Source organism: Cajanus cajan, chromosome 11 (genome assembly GCF_000230855.2).
Source record: "Cajanus cajan strain Asha chromosome 11, NIPB_CcT2T_4, whole genome shotgun sequence".
Taxonomy (NCBI): Eukaryota; Viridiplantae; Streptophyta; class Magnoliopsida; order Fabales; family Fabaceae; genus Cajanus; species Cajanus cajan.
The window spans coordinates 19,608,298-19,622,310 of record NC_138527.1 but is presented as its reverse complement, the minus strand read 5'-3'; the positions used below and the strand labels follow the sequence as shown (position 1 = coordinate 19,622,310).

At 42.1% G+C, this 14,013-nt stretch overlaps 1 protein-coding gene across 1 annotated transcript; it reads right to left on the bottom strand.

Annotated features, from left to right (window-relative positions):
- Positions 1–1,340: 1,340 nt before the first annotated feature.
- On the bottom strand, positions 1,341–2,441 carry LOC145953416 (uncharacterized). The gene has a single exon (XM_083067367.1). It carries the CDS (start codon positions 2,439–2,441, stop codon positions 1,341–1,343), a length of 1,101 nt encoding a protein of 366 aa, XP_082923493.1.
- Between the last annotated feature and the right edge of the window lie 11,572 nt (positions 2,442–14,013).

Sequence of the window (14,013 nt, the reverse complement as noted above, 5' to 3'; positions counted from 1 at the left end):
TAAGTTCAAAATTGGGCGTTAGAGTTCTAGACCTAGGTACATCCTTAGCCGAGGAGGGTACTCGATAGGGAAACCTGTCGGGCTCGAGTGCGCGTTTTGGGTGGAGTGGTCGGCCTACGTCTTTGGTGACGGTCCAGTCGAGGATTATGCTCGGTGCTAGTGTGTAAGTTCAAAATTGGGCGTTAGAGTGCCGGCCTAGGTACATCCTTAGCCGAGGAGGGTACTCGGGAGGGAAACCTGTCGGGCTCGAGTGCACGTTTTGGGTGGAGTGGTCGGCCTACGTCTTTGGTGATGGTCTCGCCGAGGATTATGCTCCGCGTTAGTGTGCAAGTTTAAAATTGGGCGTTAGAGTGCTCGGCCTAGGTACATCCTTAGCTGAGGAGGGTACTCGGGAGGGAAAGCTGTCGGGCTCGAGTGATCGGCGTGTGTGCATGCTTGGGTCGAAATTACACCTGCGTAAAATCGATTAATATATGCGTGTTCGATAGAGTTAGCAATAATTATGACCTATGAATTGAAATTGAAGTCTTTATATATTCACTTAGCGCCTCATTAAAAACCTTGCCGACCCAAAACCCTCCTTAGGAAAAAAGAGTCAGTCAAGGAAAAGAGTGCACTGTTATACATCAGTTGTAGTACATCTTTAAATGAGTAGAGTTCCAAGTTCTAGTTATTGGCTCTCCTAATAAGTATTCTAGCTTGTATGCTTCGTTGTTCAAGTTGTGTCGTATGCAAAAGGGTTTGTCCCAGTTTGGGGCGAGCTTTCCTTGTCTCGTGTCCTTCCTTGCTTCGCTCGAGGCTCTTCAAACAAGGTCGCCTTCCCGAAATTCTCTTGGTCGTACCTTGGTGTCAAACTTCCTCTTGTAGTGTTGCTTGCAGACCTTGGCTATCACAAGTGCTCGATCTCGGATCTTTTCCACAACGTCTAGGTTTTCCCAGAGCTCGTCTTCATTGTTCGGCTCGTCAAAGTGAGCTCGGTGATAGGATGGCTCCCCGATTTCCACCAAGAGCATTGTATCGGATCCATACACTAAGTGGAAAGGTGTTTCTTGTGTGGTCGACTGTGGCGTACATCTGTAGGCCCAAAGCACCTCAAGCAACTGCTCGGCCCAGGCTCCCTTTGCTTCTCGTAATCGTTTCTTCAACTCTGTCAGAATGACTTTGTTGGTCGACTCGGCTTGACTGTTAGTCTGTGGGTGCTCGACTGAAGTGACTTTGTGTTGTATTCCAAGGCCGGCTAAGAATTCGTTCAGCTTTTGGTCGGTGAATTGAAGGCCACTGTCGGTGACCAAGGTTGATGGTATGCCGAATCAGGTGATGATATTCTTTCATTGAAACTTCTAAACTTGATGAGCTGAAATGATCACCAGGGGCTCGGCTTCAATCCATTTAGTGAACAAGTCAACGGCCACGATGAGGAACTTGCACTGACCTTTGGCAACCGGGAAAGGTCCAAATATGTTTGCCCCCCATGTGGCGAAAGGCCATGTCGGAGGAATGCAATGCAGTTGCTCGGCAGGTTGGTGAATCAAGTTCCCATATTTCTGGCATGGTTGACACTTCTTCACAAAGGTCGAGCAATTGGTGCTCATGGTCGGCCAATAGTACCCGGCACGCAAGAGCTTCAAGACTGTCGTTTGCGCTCCAGAATGCATCCTGCAAATGCCCTCGTGCACTTCGCGCATTATGTAATTCGCCTCTGTGGAGTCTAGGCACTTGAGTAGCGGGGTGGAGAAGTCGTGCCTGTACAACTGATTGGCCTCTATCGGGTCGTCTAGCGTGACCCCATTGGTAATGAATGCTTTGATCTTGCCTCGCCAGTCTTGGGAGTCGGTGGAGCCGGTGTGATCGGTGACGATGCTTCCAACTATCTCCATTTCGACACTAGGGTGGTCAATTTCTTGTTGAATGATAGTTCTCAATTGGCCTGGTTTCTTGGTCGCGGCCAACCTGGCCAACTGATCAGCTCGGATGTTGTCCTCGTGCGGGATGTGCTCGACCAATACCTCCTGGAAACTCGCCTTTATCTTTTGATAGGCGTGGTAGTACTTCATCATGTTGTGGTCCTTCACTTGGAAATTACCACCCACCTGTTCGGCTACTACCTTAGAGTCAGTTAGACATTTTATCCTCGATGCACCCATGTCCTCAGCTAGCCTTAATCCGGCCAACAAGGCTTCATACTCAGCTTGGTTGTTCGAAGCCTTGAACCAAAATCGCAAGGATTGTTCCAAGGTTATCCCCTTCGGTCCTTCTAGAATTACCCCTGCTCCACTCCCTTGACAGTTCGCGGAGCCGTCCACATGAAGAATCCACCAATGCTCGTCAAACTTGTCAGGTGGGTGGAGCTCATTCACAAAGTCAGCTAGGCATTGGGCTTTGATCGGTCCCCTCGGCTTGAAAATGATGTCAAATTGGGATAGCTCAACTGACCAAGCCATCATTCTTCCGACCAGTTTGGCATGCCCAACACTTTAGAGATTGGGCAATCGGTGTGCACAATTATTCAGTGGCTCTGAAAATAATGCTGAAGGAGTCAAGAAGTATGCACCAAGCCGAGCGGCACCTTTTCTATCAACTGGTACCGGGTCTCGGGGTCTTATAGTAGTCGGCTAACAAAGTATATAGGCATCTGGCTGCCTCCTCTCTCTTGTACTAAAACTGCACTGATCGCCTCCTCGGACACAGCTAAGTACAATTCGAGCAGGCTTAGGTCTCGTAAGGATCGGGGCTGAAGCCAAGGTTACCTTCAGTGCTGCAAATGCCTCTTCACATGATTCGTTCCACGAGAAAGCCAAACTTTTCCGTAAAAGCTTTGTCATTGGGTTGATTTTGTCGGCCAAGCGAGGGAGGAATCGGGATAAGGCAACCAACCTTCCAGATAGTCGTTGCAATTCCTTGAGGTTGCTCGGACTTCGCATGTCTAAGACAGCCTTGCATTTGTCTCGGTTTTCCTCTATTCCCTTAGCCGATAGCATGAACCCCAGAAACTTGCCTCCCTTGACCTCGAAAGTGCACTTCTCGGGGTTGAGCCTCATATTATGCTTGCGTAGTTCACCGAAGATTTCATATAGGTCTGCTATGTGGTCGGCCATAGAATTGGACTTGACCGCCATATCATCCACAAATCTCGATGTTCTGCCCGATTTGCCCTTGAAACACCTTATCTATTAACCTCTGGTAGGTCGCTCCGGCATTCTTCAGTCCAAATGGCATGACTTTGTAACAAAAGTTGGCATTCTCGGTGATAAACGTCGTCTTCTCCTCATTGCCCGGGTGCATCTTTATCTGGTTGTAACCAGAGTATGCATCTAGGAAGCTAAAGATGGTGTGCCCGGACGCGCCGTCGATAAGCTGGTCAATGTAGGGGAGTGGATAGGCGTCTTTGGGGTAGGCTTTGTTGAGGTCGGTGTAATCGGTGCACATTCTCCACTTCCCATTTGCTTTTTGACCAATACCACGTTAGCCAGCCAGGTGGTGTAGGTGACTTCTCTTATGAACTTGACTTGCAACAGTTTTTGCAACTCAGCATTCACAGCTTTTCTCTTCTCATCTCCCATTTTTCTCTTCTTTTGGGCGACCAGTCGTGCGTCTCGATATACAGCAAGTCGATGACAAAGAAACTTGGGATCTATTCCTGGCATGTCTGATGTCGTCCATGCGAATAGGTCTTTGTTATCTCAGACCACACGTTTCACCCGATTTGAGTTGACTTCGCCTAGTTGGGATCCTGTGTCTGTGACCTGCTTGGGTGCTCGGCCAAGCTGAAAGGAAATGAGGTCCTCCGCCGGCTCGATTTGCTCTTCTTCGCCTATCCGAGGGTCGAGGTCAATGTCATCTGTCATCTCCTGCCTCACTACATTAACACCTTTTGTCGATGTCGCCACCGGCCCGAAACGGGCCTCGGCGGTCGCGAAGACGGTCGAGCTCGCTTTTATTTTAGTTTTGAAAATGTATTGGATTATTAGAACGACTTGTTCTCAAACTGAGACCTTGTCGATCTTATCCAATTTATTTATTAAATGTCTCACCAATCCATGTTAATCCCAAGCGGGACCCTCCATGGATTAGTGGTTTTCGTAGTAAAAGGGTTCGTGGAGTCGCCACCAATGTTTTACTCAAAACATTGGAAAAAGGGATAAGGCAATTGATTTTATAAATCAACTTTGGCCATTACAACCAGAGTTGGGTAAGGGAGTCGGTTACGCGTGGGGAAGGTGTTAGCACCCCACAGCGCCCCTTTCGGGTTCCCTATGACAGATTATTTCTAAAATAACAGTGTAAAATTACTAAATTACCCCTATTTATTATAAGCGATTATACTTTAAATATCTACATGATGACAATTAAATATGCACACAGAAAGCAGTAAAAGGAAGGATTTTAAGAAGAAACCTTTGAAGCGTGCTTTTATATTTCGTAAAACTGGGAAGCTTTTTGGCGTTCCCTCGCTCTACAAGCCCGCTCGCTCCCTCCTATAAAATTTGGACTATGGAAATCCGGAGGATTTCCCTTCGACTAGGTTCGAATCTCCAAGCTAAGTGCTCGGAATTCCAGAACTTCGCCGGATCGACTCCCAGAGAGATTTCTAGGGCAGAACACTGCTCAAAAACCCCAGAATACTCAAGGAGGGAGTCAAAACTGAGTGTGAAGTGTGGAATGACGTCCAATTGACGTCATATTTATAGGGAATAGGCGCAATACGGCCTACAGAAGCAATACGGCCGTATTGAAATTTTTGAACTTCAATACGGTCGTATTGAGTTCAATACGGCCGTATTGAAATTCAGAAATTTCAATGCGCCCGTATTGAGTTCACTGCGGCTGTATTGAAGCTTCAATACGGCCGTATTGATTTCAGTACGGCCGTATTGAAGTTTCAGAAACTTCAATACGCCGTATTGAGTTCACTGCGGCCGTATTGAAGCTTCAATACGGCCGTATTAAGTTCAGTACGGCCGTATTGGGCTTCATTCCCTCCACTTCCTCATTCCTGAGAGTATTATTTCGGCGAGCCTCTCCAGGCTCAATTATTCTAAGAGTATTATTTCGGCGAGCCTCTCCAGGCTCAGTTATTTTGTACAAACTGATGAGTATTGTTTCGGCAAGCCTCTCCAGGCTCGGTTATTCTGCGGGAGTATTATTTTGGCAAGCCTCTCCAGGCTCAATTATTCTGTGAGGCGATTGATCTTTTGCCTTTTTGTCGAATTTTGACTTTTCTGTATTTTGCCTTTTTTGTCATTTTTTGGCTTTTTCTGTATTTTTGCCTTTTCTGTTGTTTTTCGGCTTTTTTTGTACAGAAATGTCTCAGTTATTATGAGAGAGTATTATTTCGGCGAGCCTCTCCAGGCTCAATTATTTTGAGAGAGTATTATTTCGGCGAGCCTCTCCAGGCTCAGTTATTTTGAGAGAGTATTATTTCGGCAAGCCTCTCCAGGCTCAGTTATTCTGAGAGTATTCTTTCGGCAAGCCTCTCCAGGCTCAGTTATTCTGAGAGTATTCTTTCGGCAAGCCTCTCCAGGCTCAGTTATTCTGAGAGTATTCTTTCGGCAAGCCTCTCCAGGCTCAGTTATTCTGAGAGTATTCTTTCGGCAAGCCTCTCCAGGCTCAGTTATTCTGTATGACGCTGTTGATTTTCTGAATCTTTACATTTTGTTTGCTGCTGTCATACACAAGCAATTTTTCTATTTTTTCTATTTTATGCAATTGCCTCATGACGAGGTCTTTGAAAATTTCTTTATGGCCAATACGGCCGCATCCATTTCAGTACGCCCATGTTTGAGTTAAAAATTTGTTCATAACCCCAATTTTGGTACGGGTGTACTGAACATGGTACGGGCGCATTGTTTTTTCTGAAGTTTATATAGTGTGGTAATCAAGCCCAACTTCTCAACCATCCTAGTGCTACAACAATTGCACCAAGATCCACTATCCACTATGAGAGAACAAGCCTTGTTTGAAATGTTACATCTTGTATGAAAGATGTTCTCTCTTTGGGATTGTGTATCACTAGGTTGGTTGTTGAGGACCCTTCTCATCATAAGAAGTTCCCCATTATAAGGGTGAGTGACCTCACATGACTCTCCCTCACTTGCTTCTTCTTCATCCTCACTTGAAGATGAAGAAGTAGTAGCTTCATCTTGGCTACTATAAATGTCTTGGCCCCTTAAAATCATCACTTTCTTGTTAGGGCATTGAGAAGCAATGTGGCCTCTCCCAAGACACTTAAAGCACTTTATGTCACTAGACTTGGTGCTAGTGTGTGAGGTGTTTGTTTTTTTATCTTTTTCTTTTTCTTTACCCTTGTCTAGATTTTTGGAGGGAAAAGTATTTTTCTTTTCAAAATCATTTTGCTTACCCTCCCTCTTGTAATCAACTTTAGAGTAAGAAGATGAGTACGAGCTTGATTTGAAACCTTTTCTCAAATTTTGTTGTTCAACCTTGATGCAAAGTTGAACCAAATCATTCAAATCCCTATAAGGAAGAAGCTCAACCTTATCTCTTATCTCAAAAGTTAAACCACTCAAAAACCTAGCAATGGTAATGTTTTCTTCTTCCCTAATGCCAGCCCTCATCAAATACAACTCCATGGTTTGTCTATACTCTTCCACAGTCATATTTCTTTTATGGAGTCTTTGGAGCTTGTTGATAAGCTCCCTAGTGTAATAAGAGGGAATATGCCTCCTCCTCAAGGCACTCCTTAACTCATTCCAATATTGAATTGGAGGGTCATTATGGAGACGCCTATCCCTAACAAGGGAAGTCCACCAATACATGGCGTGACCTTGGAAGCTTAGAGTGGCTAACGGGACTTTTCTTTCTTCACTCACTTGGTGGCAAGTGAAGATTTGTTCCACCTTCATCTCCCAATCTAAGTACCCCTCCACATCATCCTTACCATGAAAATAAGGGAGATCTACCCTAGATTTCCTTGGCTTGGGGGTCCTATGGACTCTTCTAGGAGGTTGTTGATAATGATCTCCTAAGGCTAGGCTATCATGCATTGACTCTCCTAGGGTGGAACTATTGGCGTATGAGCTATGTCTACTATGGTGTTTCTTTTTTTCTTTTTCCTTTAATAGACGAATTTCCTCCTCCATAAGAGCAATTTGAGCTTCTCTTTCAATTTTTTCTCTAATTCGTTGTTGTGATTCTTGCTCTTTCCATAGCTTTAGTGATCTTAATTCACGTGACAACTTAGCAAGATCATTGTTATCACTTGAATTAGTATCACTATGAGGAGTAGAAAATTCTTCCATTATAGGTGAAAGATTTCTTTTAATGAAAGAAGTTTGGAAAGCAATTTTTTTATGCAAGGTTAAGACTAAGTACTTGGAGGATTAAGTATACAAATTGAACTTTGGAGGGAGGTGAGCTACTAAGAGCCACTTAAAAACCAAGCCTCTTCAAGTAAACGTGTCCTAGGGTGAGAACTTGAGAGATACCAAAGATCAATCAAGGACCACTCCCACCAAGTACTAACGAAAATTGAAAACCTAAGGAGAGATGGTTGTGTACCAAAGACACACCCAAGACACTCCTTTAAATGGCCAATTACAAGGTTTATACAAAGCTAAACAGCAAAGAACAAGTGGCTTAAAATAAATTAGAAAAACAGCCACCAAGAATTAGTGATGGATTAGTGACCAAATTTGCAACAAAAATTTCAAACTAGTAAGGAAAAATTGGTCTCTAAAATCCGTCACTAATACTTATATTTTTTTATTTATTTTTAAAAAAAATTTCAAGTACAAATTCAAATTTAAATCTCCACAAGTCTTCACGGCTGATCCAGTCCAACAACCACAATTTTCCAGCCAAGAGTGTTTATGGTGTTTGTTTTTGAAGTAGCCAAATCCGAGAGCCACCTATGTCCTTTCCTCCTCCTTTTCTTAGGCTTCTTTTGATGACCCTAGTAGAACTAGCTTCTAGGAAGATAGGCTAGGTCAAACTTAGGCCACACTTGAGTTTAATCAAGGATAAGAACAGCAAAGAGAATTGAAGAATTGAGGAACATAAGAATAAAGTAGGAGATGACAATTTTAGATGACACAAACAAGTAGTTGACTAGAACAAGATGGAGTTGACCTAAGATTAGTTCTAGGATGGATGCACAAAACCAAAACACTCAAAGATATGTGAGCTGAAAATTTTATGATTCAAGAACAATTACAAACCGAGAAGAAAACAATTGATAAACCAAACTCCTTAATTGGCTTTTGCTTTTCAAATTAGGTTTAGCTTTTTTAATCAATTTTGTTTTGAATTTCTTTTGATCTTTCTTCTAATAATTTTTTTTAAATCTTAGGAGTTGCCTTTTTCTTTCAAGATTTATGTAACAAGTAGGTCTCGGTCACACTTAGGAACACTAAAACCGGATTCAATAAAAAAATGAAATGCCAAATGACAAGCAAATTATGTTTAAATTCAAAGCAAATGTGACATGATTTTGATGCTTGCAAGTTTGAATGGCACATGCACGGTTTTAGGCTCCAAAATTCAAATTCAAATTTGAAACACAAACACAATTTCCAGCACTCCTTTAAACAATCAAAATCAAAACACTCACGAATTGAAGAAAATTTTAAGACATTTTCAAATTTTGGAAACCTACAAATTTTTTTTAAGAAAACTACTAATGATCTAATAGTAGTTCATGAACTCAATCAAAACAAAAATTATGAGCTTATACCAAATGAAAATGGATCTCGGCCAAATCTAGAAAATGATTCAAGATTCACTTAAAAAAAAATTCAAACGGATCAACAAGCAAAGCTAAGAATGATGAACATATAAAGGACTACACAAACCTACTAGACATAGATTCAAAACAAAAAATAAGACTCAAGCATACAATGACCGAATTAAAATTTCAAATAAGACTCAAATAAAGCAAAACGTTCATAGGCAGAAAATTTCCTAATAGGCACAAGAATGGAGCATGATTCATGGAAGCATATTATCTCAAAAGCTTAATGAATCATTCAAGCAAACAAGAAACTAGATCCATCAAATTTTAAGGCTAAACTTAGATCTAGGAATGAAGAAACTCTCATGTGACAAGAACTCAAAACAAGATGAACAAAAATGAAAAACAATGAACCACTGATCACAACATCAAAAGACAAGAATCAAGACTTATCTCTTGAAGAAAACCGGATGCTCTTGATACCACTTGATGTGCTTCCACTTGGAATGCACACGGATGCTTCAAGCCTTCACGGAAATCCTTGGAAGAAGCTTCAAGGATGGAGTCTCCATAAAGGCTCAATGTGACCTAAGCTTGCATACAAGCTAAGTCCGAAGAAGATTAGGATTCCTAGCTCTACAAAGAGAAGCACTCAAGGAGGGTAGAGTTAGGAAACTAGGTGACTTCGAAGGGATGAATTTCAAGAGAGAAAAACTCATCAATATAATCCAAAGTAACCTTGCAAGTCTCGGCCATAGTGATTTATAGGATAAAATTAGGTTAAGGTGACCTTGGGTTAGCTTAAGGTTAAGTGGAACCATGGTAAGGTTCACTTAACCTTAGGCGCCCAAAATTTGAATTCAAAATTCAAATTTTGGTGCCTAAAACCCGGATCACCCATGTGCTAGTTCATTTGGCATGTAATTAGAAGTCCATTTGAGTTGCATTTCGGATCACACCATGTGTATGTGTTGCACATGGCCGAAATGCACACCAAATGTGTTTCTAATTACATGCTAATGCAACTTCACATGTAACCTAAAATAACCCTAAATTCACATGTTCTCTAAATGCAAATCCTAAGCTACATGGCCGGAAATACAAGGCCCAAAAGAAATACAAGGCACTAAGGCCCAATCCTACACTAATCCTAATCTACTTGGGCTTGAGACAAAGCCCAACAAAATAAAGTGATGGGCTTCCCTTGGACTTGGGCCCACTCTTCATGCATCCTTCTTGCCATAGCCCTAGTAGTTGGGCCCTTGGCCCATGGGCTTCCTCCATCAAATAATGCACCCAATTTATGGAATATATTATTTGTTGGATATAACATATAAACCTTCAAGGTTCCTTTTGGCAAATTCTTTTCATAACTATCCAACAAATAATATAATCCAAAATTGTTTAGGAAATTTCTTAGTAGTATTTTCCTTATTTTCTAGGAAATGCCTAGGTTAACACATAGGGTACTTTAGGAAAGATGTTTTAGTTTTTACGATTAAGTCTTTAGTGTGCTATAGTTTTAGTTTTAGAACATTTTTAGGATTTAGTAATATACCTAGTCTATGTTTAGGAGAGGATCCTATTCATTATATTAGAAGGTCTAGTATCATAGATTTCTTTAGGTTCCATGAAAGGATTCCTTCTAGGATATACCTTTCACATTTATTTGCTGAGAATATCACCTCTAATGAATTTTATTATATATTTGTAGGTGTGGCCAATAATCATGAAGACCCTCGAGATTTAAGGTCAAATCCTTTTCAAGAGGGAGGGGATGATAGACTATGGCCAAGGCCAAGGAATCCAAGAGGTGATATCCTAAAAGAACCAAGAGGAATGGGATGATCTTAAAGACCTTTTCATATGTTTGTACATATAGTAGTTTCTTTGGATAGGCCTATTTTTGCCTTTGTATTTGTGAGGCACTTTACTTACTTTTATTAGTGATTGTATATTGTTTTTAGGGTGGGTTACTTGGGGAGTTTAACTCCATTTAACCTCCTTTGTTGATACATTCATTTTATATTTTTTCAGTAGGGAAAAAGGAGTGGCATTTAGCAATGCTTGAGGGTGTGACTAGTAATTGGGCCAGAACTGGGCCTAGGCAAAATTTTGCATATTAGACTCATTTTGCTCCTGATTTTTCATAGATTTGATTTAGCTAGGTCTCATCATCATATGATGAACCTAACTAAACCAAATCAAATATTTGTGAAATAAATCATGGAGCATTTTTGAGCCTTGGCTGCCTAGCCAATTCCTTTTGTTCTTGGCAGAAATTTCTAGCTTCTCCTACAAGCTTTGAAGCTTGCCTTCCGAGCTTCTAAACCTTAGTAGGTTTGGCTGACCTTACCATGGTTCTTAAGTGAACCATGGTCAAGGTTAACTTCTCCTACAAGTTTTAGAAACCATGGATGGTTAGCTACACCTTACCATGGTTCCTAGTGAACCATGGTTAAGGTTAGCTTACACTACAAGCTACCTCTCCCTATAAATTTGTATTCTCTTCACTTGTAATCACTTTTTGAACATTTGATAAATTAATCTTTAGATTTCTCTCCCAAAATTCTCTCCTAAAAACCGTAGAGAATTCTTTCTTTAGGTTTCTACCAAAGGTGCTTCAACCTTTGCTTGGTTCCTCGAGCTTCTACCTCAAGCTAAGGAGTAATCGAATACCTTCCTTGCTTCAACCTCCATTGAAGGTTCCTTCATGGAGATTCAAGCCTTATTTTGAAGGATGCCTCAAGAGTATTTTGGTCCTTGCATGAAAAGCTTGGAAGAACATTCATCTTCTCCAAGTGCTTCCATCAGAGCGGAATCGAGCTCGGAAGCGCCAGGGCTGAACGCCCCCGCTGTTGCGCAGGCAGCGCCTGCTTCGTCTCCTGCTGAGGTTCGCGAAGGGGAGTCGAGCTCCGAAGCTCCTTCGTCGACTCCTGTAACTACTGCGCCGCCGCCTCCTCTTCCAACTGGGGCTCCTAAAGGGAAGTTTATCGTCGAACGCTTCGACAAGGAGCGCCCTTTGACAAGGCTGGACCACGTGAGCGCATCATCAGATGCGGACTCATTGTGGAGTTCGAAGGTGACTGTTGAGACCTTCTACCCGAAGGGCTCGCTCCGTTCGGTCGATAAGGCAATGATTGAAAAGGTCGGGCCGGTGGAGAGCCTCGACTCTACGGAGGTCTTCATGCAGCGATCGCTTGCCATTGTGGACCACTGGAAGCAGAAGTGGTCGAAGCTACAGGGGGACCTCGAGAAAGCGAAAGGCCGGGTCCAGCCTTTGGAGGAGGAGAATAAGGCCTTAGGAGCCGCTCTCGGCGAGGCAAAGAGGCAGAATGAGGCCGAGCTTCAAGCGACGAGGAGGGATCTTGCAAGGGTTCAGAAATCTTTGGAGATCACCTTGAGGGCTAATGAAGTCTACGCCGCTCAAGTTGGCGAGCTTCAGGAGCTTTCCACCTTCTCTCATAATCGAGTGCGCTCTCTTGAAGACGAGGTCTCGGCGCTGAAGGCTGAGCTGGGGGAAGCCGCTGAGAGGCGTCTCTGTGACGAGGTGTTTCTTAGTGGCAAGGAAGAGGAGGTCGTCGCTCTAAGGGCGGATCTTGACAAACTGGCCGCGCTAAGGCGGAGTTGGAGAGGAAGCTTGTTGAGACCGAGCGAGCTATCCTGCTGGAACATAAGAGGGGCTTTGTCAAGGCAACTTGTCAAGCGAGGTTGCTGGCTCCTGGGGTCGACCTCTCACCCATGCATGTGGAGAAAGAGGTGCGAGCAGGGCGGCTGGTGAAGGAAGACAACCTCCTTGACAGCTCGAGCGAGAATGCCTCTATCTAGGCCGCTGGTTTCTGTAATAACTTAGTTTATTGCGTTCATTTTTCTTTCCTTTTGGATTCATGTTTTGAACTCATAAACTTGTTGTCTTGGCTTAGGATAAAATAATTTGTACTGAGGTTTGAACTCGACCTTGGCTTAAGATAAAATAATTCGTACTGAGGTTCGAACTCGATCTCGACTTTAACGTACAATAATTTGTACCAAGGTTCGTGATGTTGTGTATTTTACTCGTATTTTAGCACTTTAATTCACAAGAATTCATAGCATAATCATGCATATCTTTCATGTTTTTAATAAATTTTTATATCATTTTCCTATTTTATGCTTTTCTTGGTATGTGTTGTGTTTTCTCTGAGCAGGATCAAGATTTAAGAATTAAAGAGGAAATGCTGAGCTACAGGGAAAATCACGGCCGTGATTCTAAATCACGCCCGTGATTCACCAGATAAAATCACGGCCGTGACTCCCAATCACACCCGTGAACGCCACTGACCCTTCATAGATGTGCTCCACAAAAGATCACGGTCGTGATTCTCAGTCACGGCCGTGATTCACTTCGCGTCGATTTGGTGAATGAATGTGCTCCAGAGAAGATCACGGTCGTGATTCTCAGTCACGGCCGTGATTCACTTCGCGTCCCAGCTTTTTGAGTTTTATGTTTTATTTTTATTTTTGTAATTTTTATCTTGGTAGTTTTACCTTTTTACCCTTTTAGGTTATAAATTAGATGAGGTTAGCCTAGAACAGGACTTTTGGTTTTCGGAGACAGTTTTATTTAGTTTTTGACACTTGGAGAAGGTTGGGCGCCTGTGCCATCGACTCTAAGGTTTGCTTTTCTTTTATTCTTCTTTTCTTGGAGAACTACTATGAACTCCTGTGAGTAGTTTCCCTTTTTCTGGGATCAGGGCTTAGCCTCTGAGAACCTCTTTATTAATGCATTATTCAGTTTCTTAATTTTATTCCAATTCTTGATTTGTTCTTTTATATTTTATATATGAACTTTAACATTATTGTTTTCGTAATAACATTAATTAAGGATGAACTGAGAGGAGAACTTGATTATAATTATGATAAACAATTAATCTTAATTTTCATAATCATAGATAATTAGGGATGAACTGAGAGGAGAACCTAATTATCGGAACCTAAAGGAACAGACTTGAGTGTTAAATCACGAGAGTTGATTTAAGCTTTCGAGGAGCAATAGATTAACAAAGATCTTAATGGGTTTAATTGAACGTAATTACCACGAGAGTAGGGATTAATTTTAATTAAACACGTCCTCGTAGCCTGAGAAGGTGCAAGGATTAAATTAGGTTAAGACTACCTTCAAGATGGAATAGAATTAATTAATGAAAATAATAATTCAATATTGTTGGAACTCTTTGTGCGAACCCTAGATTCCCGGAAATCTCCTTATCTTATCTTAAAGTTTTATCTTATTCATTAATTGCATTACTATCTCTTTTACCAGCGAATCTGATCTTATCATCTCA